This window comes from Carcharhinus amblyrhynchos, chromosome 16 (assembly GCF_965287045.1).
Source record: "Carcharhinus amblyrhynchos chromosome 16, sCarAmb.v2.hapA, whole genome shotgun sequence".
Taxonomy (NCBI): domain Eukaryota; kingdom Metazoa; phylum Chordata; class Chondrichthyes; order Carcharhiniformes; family Carcharhinidae; genus Carcharhinus; species Carcharhinus amblyrhynchos.
The window spans coordinates 23,016,408-23,035,006 of NC_137339.1; the positions used below are offsets into that span (position 1 = coordinate 23,016,408).

General features: G+C 40.1%; 1 protein-coding gene across 2 annotated transcripts in view; it reads right to left on the minus strand.

Moving 5' to 3' along the window:
- Positions 1 to 18,274, minus strand: part of xkr7b (XK, Kell blood group complex subunit-related family, member 7b) — a 215,959-nt gene extending 197,685 nt beyond the window's left edge. Inside the window, exons 1-2 of one of the 2 annotated variants that reach the window (XM_080204411.1) lie at positions 18,152 to 18,274; positions 17,637 to 18,049 (exon numbers count right to left, since the gene is read on the minus strand). In XM_080204411.1, the coding sequence (XP_080060537.1) occupies positions 17,637 to 18,049; positions 18,152 to 18,274 (536 nt within the window). Of the gene's footprint in view, positions 1 to 17,636 lie in introns of both variants that reach the window. The other variant, XM_080204410.1, reaches the window with a different exon arrangement.
- Positions 18,275 to 18,599: the final 325 nt, after the last annotated feature.

Below are 18,599 nucleotides of genomic sequence, written 5' to 3' on the forward strand. Positions count from 1 at the left end.
AAGTGGAGAAATTGCTTCAAGGAGGGGGAAGTTTTCTTCTGACATTTTTAAATCTTTAATTTAAAAAATGGCTCTTGCAGCCACCACTAGGGGAATGAAGGGATGGGGGTCCTCTGAAAGATAGCCTGCCGCTGATGCAGCATCTAGGCCATGAATTAGTGTATGCTCACTTCCACAGTTACGTTGACACTTGTTGCCTCCAAGAAGCTAACCAGTAAACCTCAGAGAGCTAGTCTCCTTTAATTGCCTTCAATAAGGCTCTGGGGAGAGGGGGGAGGGGGTGTTGCAGGTAGCTATGCTGGCCACCAATCCCATCTCTACAAGCTAGACTGTAAACAGAATGGTGTTGGGGAGCTTGATAGAAACATAGAAAATAGGTGCAGGAGGCGGCCATTTGGCCCTTCGAGCTTGCTCCGCCATTCATCAAAACCATGGCCGATTGTCCAACTCAATAGCATATCCTGCTTTTCCCCCCATATCCTTTGATTCCATTTGCCCCAGGTGCTGTATCCAGCTGCCTCTTGAATACATTCAATATTTTAGCATCAACTACTCCCCGTGGTAATGAATTCCACAGGCATACCTGTGGGTGAAGAAATAGGTCTCCTCACCTCCGTCCTAAATGGTCTACCCTGAATCCTCAGACTGTGAACCCTAGTTCTGGACTCCCCCGTCAGGAATATCCTCCCTGCATCTACCCTGTCTTGTCCTGTTAGGATTTTAAGTATCTATGAGATCCCTCCTCTTTCATTTGAATGCAGCGAGAACAATCCTAACCTTGTCAATCTCTCCTCATATTAGTCCCACTATCCCCGGAACAGCCTGGTAAACCTTTGCTGCACTCCTAGAGAGCAAGAACATCCTGCCTCAGAAAAGGGAAAAAACTGCACACAGTATGCTACGTGTGGTTTCAGCAAAGCCTTGTATAATTGCAACAACACATCCCTGCTCCTGTACACAAAATCTTCGCAATGAATGGCAACATGCCATTTACCTTCTTTACTGCCTGTTGCGTCTGCATGCTCGCCTTCAGTGACTGGTGCACAAGGACAACCAGGTCCCACTACACCTTCCTTCTTCCAATTTACAGCCATTCAGGTAATAATCTGCCTTTTTGTTTTTGCTTCCAAAGCGAATAACCTCATTTATCCAAACGATACTGCATCCGCCATTGATTTGCCCACTGATGGAAATCTAGCTCAATGGTCAGTAAACAACACTCATCTGATTTCCAATTACACATTCCTTGCTGCTCCATAAGGAGATTGCTGTCATGGTGTGTGTCAGGCCAGAGCGCTGTGTGCCATCTCTTCATACATCCACTGCAACTCGCCTACAACCACTCGGAGATGTCCGTCATCCAACTATGCCTAGGTTGTTCCTCTTTCTATTGCCTTCCACTTTGCCCTCTGAAGGGATCACTGTATCTTTTAGCTAATTAAATGGTTGACATACTGACATTGCTTGCACTAACAGAAAAGTAGAAAGCGCTCTCCTGTACCTGGAAGGATGTGCATTTATACAAGTACTTTTCACAATGCCAGGACTTCAGAAATAGTTAATAGCCACTGAAGTAGTTCCTTTAAAATGCTGTATAATCGCTACTGCAAGATAACTTGTGCATAGCAAGATCCAAAATGTCAGTCATGATCAGTTCAGTTCTACTAATGGGTTGGCTTATTCAGGGATGAATAAAACTGAGGTGAGGAGCAATTGCTTCTCGCAGAGGGTGGTGAATTTGTGGAACTCGCTGCCCCAAAGTGCAGTGGAATCTGAATTGTCAAATGGTTTTCAAGAGGGAGACATACATATTTCTAATAAAAAAGGGAAAAGAGGGAAGTGGGCAGGGAGGTTGATTTGAAATCAGGGAGAGGTCAGCCACAATCTTGACTGAATGGCAGAGCAGGCTTGAAGGGCTGATATTGCCTACTTCTGCTTCTAATTCCTATGTTTCTATGTATATATAGACCAGTCCACCCGGCAGAACATCCCTACACTTCTTAAAACATTGGGATCTTTTTAGATTTACCCAAGCAAACAGATAAATTTCTCATCTCAGCCAAAAGGCAGCACCTTCAACAGTTCCACATCAAAACTGTATTGCCCACCTAGGTATTGTGCCCAACTAGCTGCAGTGGTTTTTGAGTTCACACATTCTAGTTCACAGCCAACAATTCTATCACTCTGTAAAAAGATACCATTCACCATTTAGCCAAAGTCTTTACCCTATGGTGGAGGAGTCCAATACAAGATGGCATAGGTTTAAGGTGAGAGGGGAAGATTTAAAAAAGGGACCTGAGGGGCAACATTTTCACACATGATGCATTATGGAATGAGTTGCCAGATAGAGGCAGGTACAATTGCAACATTTAAAAGACATTTGGACACGTACATGGAAAGGAAAGATTGGGAGGGATATGGGCCAAACACAGGCAAATGGGACTAGTCCAGTTTAGAAAACCTGATTGGCATGGACAAGTTGGCCCAAAGGGCTTGCTGTAAATCCCTAATATACACATAGAAAAATCACTAAACTACACTAGATCTTCAAATGATTTAATTCATGCAGTGTGCTGCTCCTCTTTAAGAGATGCAGGCTGCCTTTAAATGAGATTACAGATACACCATTTTTTCATCTCTGGGAGCTGAGAACAAACAGTTCATGCAGAGCTAGCAGCTCAATCGTCATAGCCAAGTGAGACAAGCCATTCATCTGGCTCGTGCCTCTCACCTACGTCATTACTCCCACTATCACAGGTTAATTTTCCCTCCGCCCTTAAAATGTTTCCATTAACAACTTAATTGGGACAACTAACATTGCAGTGTCCCCTCAGTAATGAAGACAGCTTATCTTTCAAATTGCAAGTACTGCGCTCAAAAGACGTACTTGAAGGTGAACACTACTCAAATGAATCTCAGAGGAAAGAAGCCTCGCTTCGGAGTGCATTTACGCTATTGACAGCAGGAACTAGAAGGACCAACTGTCAGCAAGAGGTTTCTGTCTAATTATAAACTGGAACAGAGACAATGGCCAGCACTGTGGCACCATTACAGTATATCTTGGTAATAGCAGCACAGGTGTCAATAAGCTTCCACCTTTTTTTTGCCAACAGTAAACAAAATTAGCCAGCAACTAGAAAGACAAAAAAATTGTGCAATTTTAGCAAGATATATATGCTTATATCCCAGAAGTCACTGCGTCAAACAAGCGTACAGCGAACCACTGTAAGCAACTGTTCATTCTCAATCTACGTTAACAAAAAAAAAACAGGACATCGTCTTGTCCATTCTCCTTCACCAATACACATCATACCAAAAAAACTCTCAGTGACTGAGCACGACAGGCTCACCATAATCTGAATTTCAGGGGAATTAAAATATGATATCCAAAGCCACTATAATTTAATCAGAGGCTGATACCAGTAGCCACAATCACACTCCAGTCTTCCGGGCTCCTTTCCTTTTTTTTGTAGATTACATCAATAATTACCCAGTCATGTGTAGATATATCCAGCAGCTTTCCTGGTTAAAAAGCAGGAGACACATCTGTTTCCTAAAAACGATGCTATCAAAATTGAGCTTAATAGTTCAGAGGGGGATGGGTGGGTTACTCGAGGGATCTCAAAACCATTAACAACACTTATTTTGAACTTCCTACTTAACTAAGCTCATCTAAATTATGCTGTGATTGTAATTTAATAAAAGGGCAATATTTAAAGATAATATCAACCACAATACTGACTTCAAACCTTGACTTCACCATCTGTGGTAGAAAAAAATTACAGAAGCTTTAACTGGCAAAAATGCTCAGTAGAATTCAGATTCAACTGCATTTAAATCGTGGGTGCTTAAACCACCAGCACAGACCAGGTGAGCCGTATGACCTGATTCTGTGCTATACATTCTATATAACAGCACCTTGCAGCATTTTGATGCCAAAGACATCATATAAACGCAAGTTGCTTTGCTGTATCAAAGCATAATCCATTAATGATCATCAGGAATTAGTCACTGTTTAATGCACTACAGATTGCAAATGTTAAACTATGCGCGGCATGGTGAGTGTTTAGCACCGCTGCCTCACAGTACCAGGGATCCGGGTACGATTCCCGGCTTGGGTCACTGTCTGTTGGAGCTTGCACATTCTCCAGTGTCTGCTGTGGGTTTCCTCCCACAATCCAAAATCTTCAAGTTAGATAGATTGGCCACACCAAATTGCCTTTAGTGTCAGGGGAACTAGCTAGGATAAATGTGTACGGCTAGGGGGATAGGGCCTGGGGGGGGGGGGGGGGGATTCTCATTGATGCAAACTTGATGAACCAAATGGCCTCCTTCTGTGCTGTAGGACTCTATGATTCCATGTATCATATAAATAAAACAATTCTGAAGAAATACGTGCATGCTGGTTCCGAAGTACAAGTTGAAAACATAAGTGAGTGAAAGTGAGTTCATGGGAAACCAATGTCAAAGGTTTAATTTGTCTTGTTTTAGTTGAAGTTATGAATCTGTTTCAGAACTTGAAGAAAACCATAAGTAACATCGATATCGACCTATCATTTAAGTTATGCAAAACAAAATCTGAAAAGTATACCAAGTTACCAATAGATTATGGCACCAGCAACCTATCATTCTGATCATTTATAAAGTGCTTCTCTTAATTGATTTTACAAAGCTACACTGCACATTCAATTACATCCATTTAATGAATGTCAGAATTATCAAAAGGTGCTTCTTGCCTTCTGCTGTCCCCATCTATTTACAAAAGAATCAGCTCTCCAGTATCAAACCATTCAGATAAAAGTCATTAACACAGCAAGCAAAGTGAATTATGGAGGGGAACTAGAGCATGATGTGCTTCATTGAAATAAAGGCCATTGCTACTTTAACCATAATCCCTTGGAACATGATTTAATCAGCAATCAATTCACCTCAAGCACTTGGCACAATCTCATTTTCCAAAAAAAAAAGGAAAAAAAGGTGAATGAAAATCTGCTTTTACAAATTGCTAATTTGGAACAGTAAATGCAAATTGTAAAGCTAAGGTTAGTAATAAATTTAAATGCTCAAGCTGGGCCATTGAGCGCTGGTCAGCATTCTCTCCCCAACAGCGTTATATGAAACATTTTGATGGATCAATTCACAGCTCGATTATTTAAAAAAATACGCTTGGCAATTATTTAGAGGGTAATAGGTACAATTAAGTGGAAAATGGAAAAGAATAAAGTGGAATGCAATGTAACAATGTTTTTCTTTAAACATTGGGTGAAGTTGTGTACCAAAGCGATTTTGCAACATACATTGGAACAGAACTTTCAACTTGGTGTGGAGGCATGTTTATGCGTGTATGGCACAGTGGTCAGCACTGCTGTCTCAGTGCCAGGGACCTGGGTTCGATTCTCGGCTTGGGTTACTGTGTGGAGTTTGCAAGTTCTCCCCACGTCTGTGTGGGTTTCCTCCCACATTCGGGAAGACATGCTTGGTTAGGTGCATTGACCCGAACAGGCGTTGGAGTGTAGTGACTAGGGGAATTTCACAGTAACTTCACTGCAGTGTTAATGTAAGCCTTACTTGTGTCTAATAAATGGACTTAAAAAAAGCCACACTTAGTTCTTGCTTGGAAAAATTGGATTTCCCTTGCATCCCCGAACCATTTTTGCACGTTAAAGATGTTTACAGTGTAAAACACACAGCCATTCCAGCTGAGGCCAGGTTTCCCATTTCAAATGAGTACGGAAATTCCCATGCACCATTTCCATCTGATGGTGGGGGGTTTTGGAACCTCATTAAAAGCACATGAGGTTTGATAGTTCATGAAGAAAATGGAGAGCTGACTGAGGAGTCTGGAACATTCTGCAAGGTAAGCGTTTTCACGCCTTAAATTATTATTGGATGTGCGCTATACTGCAATGTAGGTATGCTTTTTGATGCAGTAATTTATCGCAGGGGATCTATCCTTTAAAAGTTTAAATTCACCAGCCTGGTGGATTTGTTCCCATGCTTTTCCAATTGAGAAAGCATCATAATGTAGAGTTACAAAATGCCGATGCCCTGCTCATCTTTTCCACTATAATTTAAATAGCTAATGGAAAAAAATTTAACCACCTGCTCCCACACATTGATTAACTGGCACTGTGCTTTCAAGATTGAAATCAGCACCTTTCATTTTTTCCTTCAGTAGACTATTATTGGGATGGCTATGATCATTGTCAATGCATCACTGAATTTCAAGTGTCAATGGGTTTCAGCACAGTAGGTGTGCCATTCATCCAAGAATGAACAACAGTTTCAAGAAATTGTAATAAACAGACTGTCCTTTCCATGTGGTTTCTAGTTTGTTGACACAGTTGAGACGATAAGTATTGCAAAAGGTTTATTAAAAAAATGGCAGAATGCATTTCTTTCTCTCAGAACTAATAATAGAAGCTTCTATCAGATAGCATGAGGTTTATTACTCTTATCTCCCCCTCCTCCCCCACCCAGAATGAATTGGTATTTTATGGAATCTGAGGACTGCACATAGAGTAAACTGGGTGTATAGCTATGGAGGAGACATTGAGGCGTCATGGAGAAGAGGTAGCAAGGACAATCTGATTGAAGCAGCTTGGAGATGGAGGGGTGGGTGGTGAGGCCTCTTTTTGAACACTGTTGGGGGCTGGAATATTGTATCTGAGAATCAAGGCAGGCCTTCTAATAAGCCCAACTTGGTACCTTCACTCCAATATGGCTCTCAACTACATAGGCAACCAACCCCAGTGTGAAGAGATAAAAATAGTGCAAGAGGCTACACATGGGTCAGATGTGCAGTGTGAGCCAAAGTGCACAGATTAGATTTTCCAGTGCCCAAAAGGAAGATTTGGCCCATCCTGGGCATAATAATTTTGACCTTTTCTGCAACACGTACTGTGCACAGTAATCTTGTAACTCAATAATTTTAAAAGCTTTAGAATATGGGCTTTAGGGTTTTATGCAACATTTTGTTCTTAAAGAAACAATTAGTACATTATTCATCAAAAAATAAACACCAAATTACTGCACAACTTATCACAGACAATGAAGCCTAATAATTTATTGGATGTATACATCCTGCAGCAATTTCTGCTAATTTTTCTATACTTCCTCTGAATATCACTATTTCAGAAAGTCTTGTTGGCAGTAAAATGTAGCTTTTGATGGGATTGGAGCAGTATTCAAATAATTTGTCTTGCTGTTGGCAAAACTATTAATCAGTTTGTTTACGTTAAAAACAATGATTTTCACAAATAAATTGAAGAGTAACATTTTATAAAATTGCAGTTTGAATTTCCCTTCATTATTGTTTGCATTCCATTTATTCAAAATACAGAACCTAGACTCATCCTTGAAATGTTAATAATTTTCCATCACATCTCAATTATACTATAACTTTACAAAACTAGACAAAAGTCAGCCAATTAAGCCATTATCATTTGACCATCAGCCTGTTTCACAAAATGACACTTACTCGCATTACAATGTCATGTTTATTAGATGCGGATCAGTAGAATGCACAAGTGTTCATACAATTTGACAAGGGGGAATGTCTAAAGTTCAATTCTAGGAAATACTTACTGATATATAAGCTCTTAAGAGTCGCCCAGCTAGTTGCACCCAAAATTTCACCACATGATTGGATTCATGTTACACATTAAGCAAATGGCCTTTTAAGTACTGCTGTGCTAGACTTGCTGCCTCCTCATTTACCTCAGAAATTATGAATGAAACAGAGGCAGCCGTTTCAGTTCACTCAGAAAGTCAATACCAAGGGATGCGAAGAACAATTCCTCAGTGGTATCTGGTAGGCATTGGTCTTTGAGGATCACATGACATGCAAGATACAAACCAAAATGATATATGAAACTGCCTTGGGATTACACTCCTCCAAACAGCTGTTCCTTTTGTGATTCCAGTTTCAGGTTGCAGGGATAAACCACATCAACAATTCTATTAAAAAAAACACAATCACTTCAGTAACCTTACTCCCTTTTGAAACTATATTATATGTAATCCTGCAGGATTAAAACCATTGCTGATAACACATCTTTATTAAAATCTTAAGACATAACTTGAGAGACTACACAGGCACACAAAGTAAGAGAAATACATTGTAAAGCGCATCTGTATTTTTGCTTTCTGACACTGATTGAAATTAAGTATAACTTTTCAAAATGGATCTCAGCAAGTTTCCTTAGCCGCTACTCATGGTGAGTGGGTCACATATTCTTGTGTGGATAGGGTCTTTATGCCACGCATGCAATGCATAGCTATGCTGCCATGGTGGTCTCTTATTTAAGCTGAACAGCCTCTGTAAAATAACAAAATTCAACTCATTTGAATAAGTACATGTGGAGGGCAATTCATATGAGAGATATCCAAGTGTCTCAGTTTCAAAGAAAGATTTTACGAAATGACATGTTCAAGTATAATAAGTGGAGCAGGTAACATTTTAAGCAGGAGGGTTAAATTATTATAAATCCATTTTAAATGCCACACATCAATACGTTAAGTTTACTGGCAGAGTTGTACATGTTAGTTGGTAATGTGCAATTGGGGAGTGGCGTAGAAGATAAAGGAAACAAAGCAAGAACACGGCAAATAGTTTTTTTAAGCTGCAGGGTGGGTCACTAGTGCTTGCCATTTTTATTGCTCCCATTGCACTGGCTAAAAGTGCTGAACGTCAAGAGAGTGCATCCTCCAGCTATCCAGGTTGTTCTGCATGATTCTTGCCAAATCCACACACAACCTCTTGGATTCATTTCCCTCTAAAGCTGCTCATTTAACTGAACCCAATCTTGTAAAGCCTTGAAATAAAAATGGCAACTGACATTTAGCTGAGGGTTAAGCAGTACACCACCAGACAACCAAATGCCTTCAAAAACATTGCCAGTCTCCTTCCCACATCACCTTTGATGAATGCATACATACTTGTCAACTAAGCCTTATTCAAACAAAAATATTCTGTCTTGTGTGGGAGGGCAAATACCACAAGAAGATTTAGACCAATAACATTGAAGTACTTTTCTCTTCTTAATCCCTTAATGTCAGTAAGATTGACCACTTCAAATTTGGCACAATTCTAACTCACATTCCAGAAATCCACTTGTATATTTTCATATAAAAATCAATTAGATTAGGCTAATTGGGTACAATACACAGTCATTTTTGTTCCCACTTTAAAATACCATCTGCACCATTTGATGGACACACTTTTTTTTCTTGAAGCATTTGCAAACTAATTATGCTGCTTATCTGTCACACACTATTTGTCACCTATTGCCCTCATCGAGGATTCAACACAAACTTGATTTTTTTTAAAGGACCTATTCTCATAGGTCAACGCATAGAGTGTTTAATGACAAAGAACACAGACTAGAATGCTCCCAAGCATATTTACCTTGTTGCCGTTAAAGTAATTTAAATTTAAAAAAAAGGCCACTGAAATTGCAGAACAAATCAAATGTTTTATTCTGCAGGAGGAGGGATGATTCTCCACACCAGTCACATCTGGTAAAATTGTACTTCACACTGCAGAAGGTAACACTGCATAGTTGTCACTTTTTCTTCCATCATTCATTATTGCTGTGATAAGGTTGATGGTCAGTTCCAAATAAATCACTAGCTTTAGGAATGCTCATGTTGTTGGAACGACTCAGTTTCACACAGTATAGAATGCAGTTTAAATGTGATCAATATTTTTTGCAAACAATCCTGAAATCATTCCTGCACAATTTATATTTTGTACAGCACAAGGATATTCTAATACACAATGGATGCATTACATGCATGAACAAAATTAAGTTTCTTTAGATAAATCATCTTTAGCCACTTTTAATGATAAACCCCACAGTGCATGACAGTGTTGGTAGAATTTCAATACAAGTGGTTTCAGGTTAAGACAATGAAACCTTGCTGTTACAAGATTGGTTCTAAACTTATTCTCAGACACAACAGCGCTCTACGTTCTCCCAAATGGATTTACAGGTGTATAGCCAAACAATCCAATATCCAACTATACAGTCCTGGGGTCAACCAATCATACCCAAGTGATTTGAATGGATGTATCTGGCCTTCCCTTCACAAAATGATTCTCCAAAGCTTCAAAGTTGGATTAAGAAAAACATTTAGTTAGAGTCCAGATAAAAATTCTTAAGTGTTTTTTATTTCAGCGAGAGCAACCGTACAGAGCATCAGTTATGAACTCACTGATTTAATGCGATCATCACAACTTGTGACTCTGCATTAATTCCAAATAATGAACATGCCAGCTTCTTCAGAGTGGACAACTGTGCATGACTTTATTGTCCATCTACACTCTAAGCAATGTTTTAAGTTTCTAAAAACTGCAAATTCCAGTGCAAAAGCCATATAACTTCTGTGGACAAGTGCAAATTTGTGGTATGTCAAGCACCATTTCTCACCACAGACCATAGATTTTGGGTCAAAAATTATGTCTGCAAAATTTGCGTGCTTTTAAAATCATTCAGTTAAGATGAGTATCTCTGCACAGCTAACAGATGCCGACAAACAGTAATAAACAATCAAAATTCTGCATTTTAAAAACACGCATATTTATCAAATCATCTTGTAATTTCTGCATTTGTTGGAGCACAACATCAACTATTTCACTTTTTCCTTTTGTGATTGAGATAGACTGCAGTGTCTGGAAAAAGGATGGTGGAAATGAAAAACTGTCAATGTAAATCTGAGTATGAATCCAAGACTTCAACTACGCATACTGAATTCCTAATGAGGAAGAACTGTTCATTTTTGATCAAATTAGAATTCTTACTGTGCTCCAGACCTGTTATTATGGGTGTACAACCCCGTAATATTTTAATCAACCAGATAAGATTTTAGGAGCAAATTGCTCACCAATAGCCAGAAGTAACAAGTATTGTGTTTAGAGAGAGAATAAGATTTATTTTCTTCTTCCTCTGTGTAATGTGTCCCTAAAGCAAGGATCAAACTGGTTTATAAACCAGGAGTTTAATACAATCCACATTTACTTGCTGTCTCCTTATTTTTGACCTTTAGTGGAAAACTCTTATCTGAAAGCAGACTATATGCATCCAATTTTCTGGTGTAAAAATAGAGCCACTAACAAAACAGTTGAGAATAGTTTTCATCCCCTCATTCCAATATATCAGAATGGTTTTTTGCAAAGAAGTTGCAGTTATTGTTTTTTTGTAGTATTAAAATGTCTCTTCCCTTCTGCCTACCTGCCATAACACCTGTAACCAAGATGCACAAACTATTGCCTTCCAGCAATAAGTGCTGCAAGAAATAGCTTCCCCATAGGGAGACAACTGGTGTCCGCTGGTGGTTCTTCCAATGTACAGTTGACATTATCAAGAGCATACCTTTAGCCCAGCCATTCACAAAATAAATACTACTTTCACAGAGGAATGGGAATCAATTATCTTACTCTTGCAGAAATGAGACATACTGGAAATAAATATCAGTAATCTGCAGCAATTTCAAGAACTCTGTCACTGCAATGTGTCATTAATGAATGACAGTCTAAATCAAACTTCTTTCCCTGTCCTTTAAATATAAAATAGAATAATTGGAATCTTCATTCCCAGTATCCTATAAATTCTGAAGTAATGTTAGTTTTGCTTTTTAAAACATGCCATTATTGTAAGACTAGATAATTGTCCATTTTGCAATTAACTCAGTTAGTTTAGACTGCAAGTGCATTGAAAATTAATGTTTTCTTTAAAAGTACTGTTGTATTTGCTGAGGGCACAATAATTACAACCCAAGTATGCCAATGCAAGCTAATATTAGCACATATAACAGAACAATCTTTTCTGCAGCTCTAGTATAAGACACCCACACATGTAATAGGTAAGGTCAATTTCTCACCTACCAGCTAGCCATGACCCTGAAATTAGAATAAAATAAAATGCAGTATTAAAGCTGTGATTAACCAAAATACTGTTAAAACACTTACAATTCATCAGCTAGCTTCTCCTGCAGCTTGGGTCCTCTCAATAGAAAGTTTCAATCCAGATGTTCCCTCACTTCAAGTACCACAGGCTAACATTTACTATCCTCCAAGTTCTTCAGCTCCACAAATCATGCACTGACAGAAAATATACTTAATCATGCAAACTTGACTAAAGCACCAGGATGTCAGACAATCTGTGCAACAGGTTAACAAAATAACTTTTAAAACGTTACTCATTGTGCAGCAGAAAGCTCATTGCCAAGCTGTTGACGATTTTAGTACAGTGTATAGAGAAAGGATAATTTCAGCAGCAATTCAGCCTTTCTTTAAAAAAAGTAACCTAACGGTCATGCAGACCACTTTCTAACTACTTCCTGTGGCCAAGTTAGTTGGTACACTAACCAAGAGATTTAAGAACTTGAAGCTCTTTATTCCTTTTGATCACCGCCTCAGATCTTTTTTCTACTGTGCTCAGCTTCCACTGCCGGTGAAGCACATTGCGACACGCATTATGTAAATGGACAAGTCCAACACCCATATGGAATCTCTAGCTCAGTAAAACTGAGTGAATTAAGCCAAAAATGGACAACCATCTGTTCTATCTTGGGAATTAACTCGAGGCATGGTGAATTTAAAAAAGCAAGATCATAGGTCAGAATCTTTAATCAGCTGGTTATCAAATTCCTATTCAATTGGGTTCATTTATTACTTCAAGAACAAATACACTATTTTTCTAAATTTTAAATCTTTCAGAAGGATTACTTGCTAGGCAATTAATTCCCCCATTGCTGTTGGCAAACTGAAGGAGATTATAGTCTCAAATTAGGGTTTCCTTACAAGATCAAAATGCTTTCAAATTTAATCAGCATTATACCATAAGGATATCCTCACAATTAAATTTATTTTTTAAACTTTGAGGCTAGGTGATTAAACAAGTTCAGGCCACGTACTGAATAGCGCACACAACTTGATCCCAAGAAGACATTTCCTCTGTCTCAACAATCTTTCGTAACTCCAACATTATCCCAGCTATGGAAGAGCATTACATTAGTGTGAATTTCCCATTTCACACACCATCTGTCTCTATGGGCTCTCTCAATGGAGATTTCCAGCCCATCACTATAGATCCATAGTCACTAGGCTCTGGGTGAGATTATCCAAATTTCTTTTATCCTTACAGCCAGCTAAAGCAAAAGAAGTTCAATGACATCAATCTATAGTGGATTTGAACTCATTGGGAAGGAACAGCAGTGCGATAACCCACTGTACTAGTCTTTAATCATGTTTGAACATAATGCAGAAGTTGAATGAGAACATAGAATTTAATCAATGTTTCAAAATACAAACTACAGCAGATACACTGAAGTTTTCATAACACATAAGTGGCCTGCATTCTCAGACAATAAAAGTTGAATTTCAGGATTCAGATGCCATTGCCCTGATCAGCACAGCGTGTACGTGAACAACCTACATTTTACCATTTGTATATCTGATCACACGCTCAGCTAATAAACTGAAAAATATGCCCCTGTTTTATTGTGGAAAAGTCAATCTTCCAAAAGAAAATAAGCTCAATAATAAAAGTCACTGAGGTGTTGAGTGGATACACAAGTGGGAGACATTCTGGAATCAATCAATCTGGCATAGCTTCAACTATACAGACCTGTTCTAGCTGCAGCCAAACAGAAAATGTGTTAATAGTCCAAAGAAGACTACTGGTCCTGGATCTTCTGGTTAGCCCCCACACCACAGCAGTCATAGCTGACTGCGACTAAAGATATGCATTACCTTTTTTTGGCCTCCCACAGAAAGGTGTGGGGCTTAATTGCAGGAGTCCAGGTGAATGACCAATGAAAAGAAGGAGGGGCAAAGGTATATCATCAGCTCAAATAACTTTCCTTAAGGTCGACACACTTGCCGTGTCATACTAAGTGTTTGTAAAAAATAAAAACTATTTCTAATGTTTAAAACTTAATTGCCGTTATGGGTTTGTGGTGGGGTTAAGAATGGTTGGGCATTACAAACATATGAATTAGGAGCAGGGAGAGCAGGTCACTCAGCCCCTCGGCATTCAATAAAATCATGGCTGATCTGATTTTAACCTCAATTTCATATTCATGTCTACCACCTTTCACCCCCTGGCTTATCAAGAATCTATCTGCTTGTGCCTTAAAGATATTCAAAGACTCTGCCACCAACACCTTCAGAAGAGAATTCCAAAATACCGCAAACCTCAGTGAAAATTATTTACCTCATCTCCATTTTAAAATTGGCAGTCACTTATTTTTAAAGTGACCCCTAATTCTTTCTACATCCATTCCATTAAGACCCCTCAGGATCTTACATCTTACAATCAAATCACCTCTTACTCCAGTAGCTACATGCTTAGCCTATGCAATCATTCCTCATAAAAATAACCTGCCTAGTCAACCTTCTTTGAACTTCTTCCATTGCATTTGTATGTTTCCTTAAATAAAGGCGGCCAGTAACGTATGTAGTACACCAGTTGTGGTCTCACCAATGCACTGTCTAGGGCTTTAGGCCTTCCTGACGCGGCTCCTGCTGTTAATCACTATCCCACGCTGAGGTTAACAGATGAAAATGATTCGAGGTAAATATCGGGATAGGTACAAGGCATCAAACCCAAATTTCCAATAATAAAGTCAGTGTCAGAGCCATTATGCAAGGGAGCACAGGCAGCATAGTTTTGCCCACTGGAAGTTTAAACTTCCCATGCAAATACCACATGTGCGTAGGTCAGAACTGCTGCAGGGTTCCAATGTGCAATAGCAGTGATTGTCTCAGCATTCACTGTGCTGCCATTGCAAGATCCAGGCCACAGTAACCCTTAATGCGTCATCAGTAACTTGTTTAATAAAGCAGATTAGATTAACATCTGCATATTTAGTCTTGTCATTATCATTAGTTTACAAATCAAGAAATAACCAACTTCACTGTGATGGTTAAAGTACATAATAATTACAAGTGTTTTTTGATCTCTCTCAAAAAGGCTGACTTTTTACAGTGCTGTCAGTAAGGAACCCATGTTTTGGGCCACAAGCTAAGTCCGGCACAGTGATTGTGAACTTGGACTTCATTTAAAATAGGAAGCTCCATTATTTACACATGAAAGAAAAATTTGCACTTATTACTCTGTGTATCCTTTGGGATGGTGCTGTTAATAGAAAATCATAGCTTGGGGGGGGGGGGGGGGGGGGCACGGGGAGGTGTGCAGTGATGGGATGTGATGGTGTTGTTCCCATCTGCCAGAAATATATTTCATGGCGCCCTGAAATTATATAATTTCAAAGGATGTACTTTTTTTTCATTCCATTATTTTAAGGATCTACTGTCAGCACAAGTTTGCAAAAAACAACTGGTTTCCTGTCAGGTTTTGCCACCTTGTTAACTCAGCTGCAAAACAAAATAGCCTGCAATAGGGAGATATAACTAAAAACTGACCAACAAGATCCATCAAGTTATTGCACAAGTGAAAGGATTAATTTTTACATTAATACTTGAAGCAGAGTGCTCCAGTTATGATGAGTAGATCCCAAATCATAAATTTCCCTATTAAAAGTTTAGCCATGCAGGAGTAATGATCTAACTAAAAGTCTAATTTATTATGCATCATAGTTCTCCCCAGAGCACACAAGTTCCTGATTTACTGCAGCAAATCCCTCAGTTCTTAGGAATGAGTGTCAGAGTTTTAAAAAAAAAATCAGTTCTAACTGGCAGACACCAAGTGCTATTAAAAGAAAACATGTGTAGCACATGCTTAATGGACCTACTAGTCTTTTCTTGTTCATAATTTTTCATAAAAACAAATCACTACTAATGCCATTTTTAAAGTGTTATATTCAAAGTCAGCAATAATTCCCTTCAATGAATGGAACCAGCAGTCCTACTGGAGAATTGTAACTCCATTTCTTAAGTCAATCATTCTGCGTGTGTGTGTGCACCTCTTTCTAGGCTACCCCTGTCATTTCTGATAAAAAGTAGCTTGCATTGTTACCAATATTTAGACAAATTCTGGAAATTATTCTTATGATCACAGTGTTGTAGGAATTGAACAAAAAAGTTGTCAGAACAAAAACTATCAATTTTGAAGACATTTCTACGTATGAACTTACTTCAGTAGACACGCAAGATGATGAACACAGACTAGAATAAATATTCCCTTTAATCACTTTTGCTGCCCACATAGGAAGCTAAAATGATCATTCTTCCTGTTCATAAACTGGTATGCTTTAATCGATGTTTCTTCATTACGTACATTGCTCAATTTAACATCCTCCTTTCATAACAAGTTGACAGATTTGAATTCAGAACAGCAGAACTGAAAGGCAGATATTCACAGCACACAGACTGGAGGTCTTATTTTACCTCCAGTAAAATATAAATATAAAAAAGTATAAAAAAAGGGAAGTTACCATAGATGCACTTACATCACTCTGGAATATTTACATGTTCCTGTCTACATCAATGGGGACGAAGTGGAGGAAATGGTTGAGAGCTTCAAGTTTCTCAGTGTCCAGATCATCAACAACCTAACCTGGTCCTTTCATGCTGATGCTATAGTTAAGAAAGTCCACCGATGCCTTTACATTCTCAGAAGGTTCAGGAAATTTGGCACGTCTGCTACAACTCTGACCAACTTTTACAGATGCAGCATAGAAAACATTCTTTCTGGTTGTATCACAGTTTGGTATGGCTCCTGCTTTGTCCAGGACCGCAAGAAACTACAAAGGGTCATGAACGAAACCAACCTCCCATCCGTTGACTCTGTCTACAGTTCCCACTGCCTCGAAAAAGCAACCGGCATAATCAAAGGACCCCATACATACTCTCTTCCATTGGGGAAAGATAGAAAAGTCTGAGGTCACGTATAACTGACTCAAAAACGGCTTCTTCCCTGTTGCTGTTAGACTTCTGAATGGATCTACCATACATTAAGCTGATTGTTCTGTACACCCTAACTATGACTATAACACTACATTCTGCATTCTCTTTTCCTATGTACAGTATGCTTTGTCTGCACAGCGTACAAGAAACAGTACTTTATATTGTATACTAGTCAATGTGACAATAATAAAATCAAAGCAACTGCAACACTACATTCTGCACCCTCTCCTTTCCTTCTCTATGAAAGGTATGCTGACTTCATAGTGCACAAGAAACAATGCTTTTCACTGTAGACCGAAACATATGCTAACAAATCAAACTGCAACACCACATTCTGCAACCTCGCCTTTCCTTCTCTATGAACAGTATGCTGGCTGTATAGCACTGCAAGAAACAATACTTTGCACTGTATACTAATAAATGTGACAATAAGTCAAATCAGAGTAACCGCAACACTACATTCTGTACCCTCTCATTTCCTATGAACAGTACGCTGACTGTATAGCACGGCAAGAAACAATACTTTTCACTCTATAACTAACAGATGTGACAGTAATAAATCAAAGTAACTGCAACAATAGATTACACATTCTCCTTTCCTTCTCTATGAAAAGTGTGCTGTCTGTATAGCAATATAAGAAACAATACTTTTCACTATGCTAATACATGTGACAATAATAAATCAAATCAAAAACTCGCACACCGATCAGAATTAGCGGCTCCCGAATGGGAAGCAAGGTGGGAAAAAGGCTGCAGTTTTTACCTCCAGACCTGTCCAAGCTGCAGGATGTGGATGAGGGACTGCAGGGACCACATGCACAGGCGGCAGCAGGTCGAGCTGCCCCGGCGCCGCCGCGCTTCGCTGTCCTTGGTGCTGAAACGCTCGGCTGCTTCCTCAGCGGCAGCTCCCGCTCCTCCTGCCGCCGCTGCCCGGGCTCGGGCGCCGCTCCCCCCGCCGCCGCCGCCGCTCCCACCGCTCGAATAGTCATAGACAAACCACCTGAAACTCAGCACCTGCACCACCAGCGAGGGAACCACCACAAAGATCAGCGTCAGCCCGAACCACCAGTTGTCGCCTCGGAAGTAATAGTCCACCGCCAGCCACACGTCGGTCGCCCCGTCCGAGAAGAAGACGAGCAGGGCGCCTAGGATCCAGCAGCAGTCCGCCAGCGAGTACTCTTCCCTCCGGCGCAGCACCGAGTTCAGGAGGCAGGAGCTGTGGCAGCAGCTGGAGCCCGGCTCGCAGCAGCGGGAGGCGGCCGGGGCTGCAGCCGGAGCCGGGGAAGGGAGCGGGCCACCGGACAAGCCCCTCTCCTCGCACTCACTCTCGGCTGGGCGGTGACCTGAATTCTGCAACGAGACAAACGCCGTCCCTCCCATCCCGTCCGACTTTGCAGCCATGTTGAAGGAGTGAAATATATTTTTAAAAAACCCTCCCTGCCTTCCTTCCTTCCTTTCTTTCTCTCTCTCTCCCCCCCCTCTCTTTAACACTCACTTCCGCAGCAGCGGAGCCTTTTAAAACCTCCGGCTAAAGAATAGAGAGAGGGAGAAGAAAAAAACTTCCGGCCGGCTGCGGGTGGGGCTGGGCGGTGGAGAGAGAAAGGGAGACAGGGAGAGTGAGGGGGGGAAAAGGCAGCTCCCACTCTCCCTGCGCTCCTCCCCGCTCCGGCGGCACAGCCACTGGATCTGACCCTCCCTCCCACTGGAGCCCGGCTCTCGATTAACG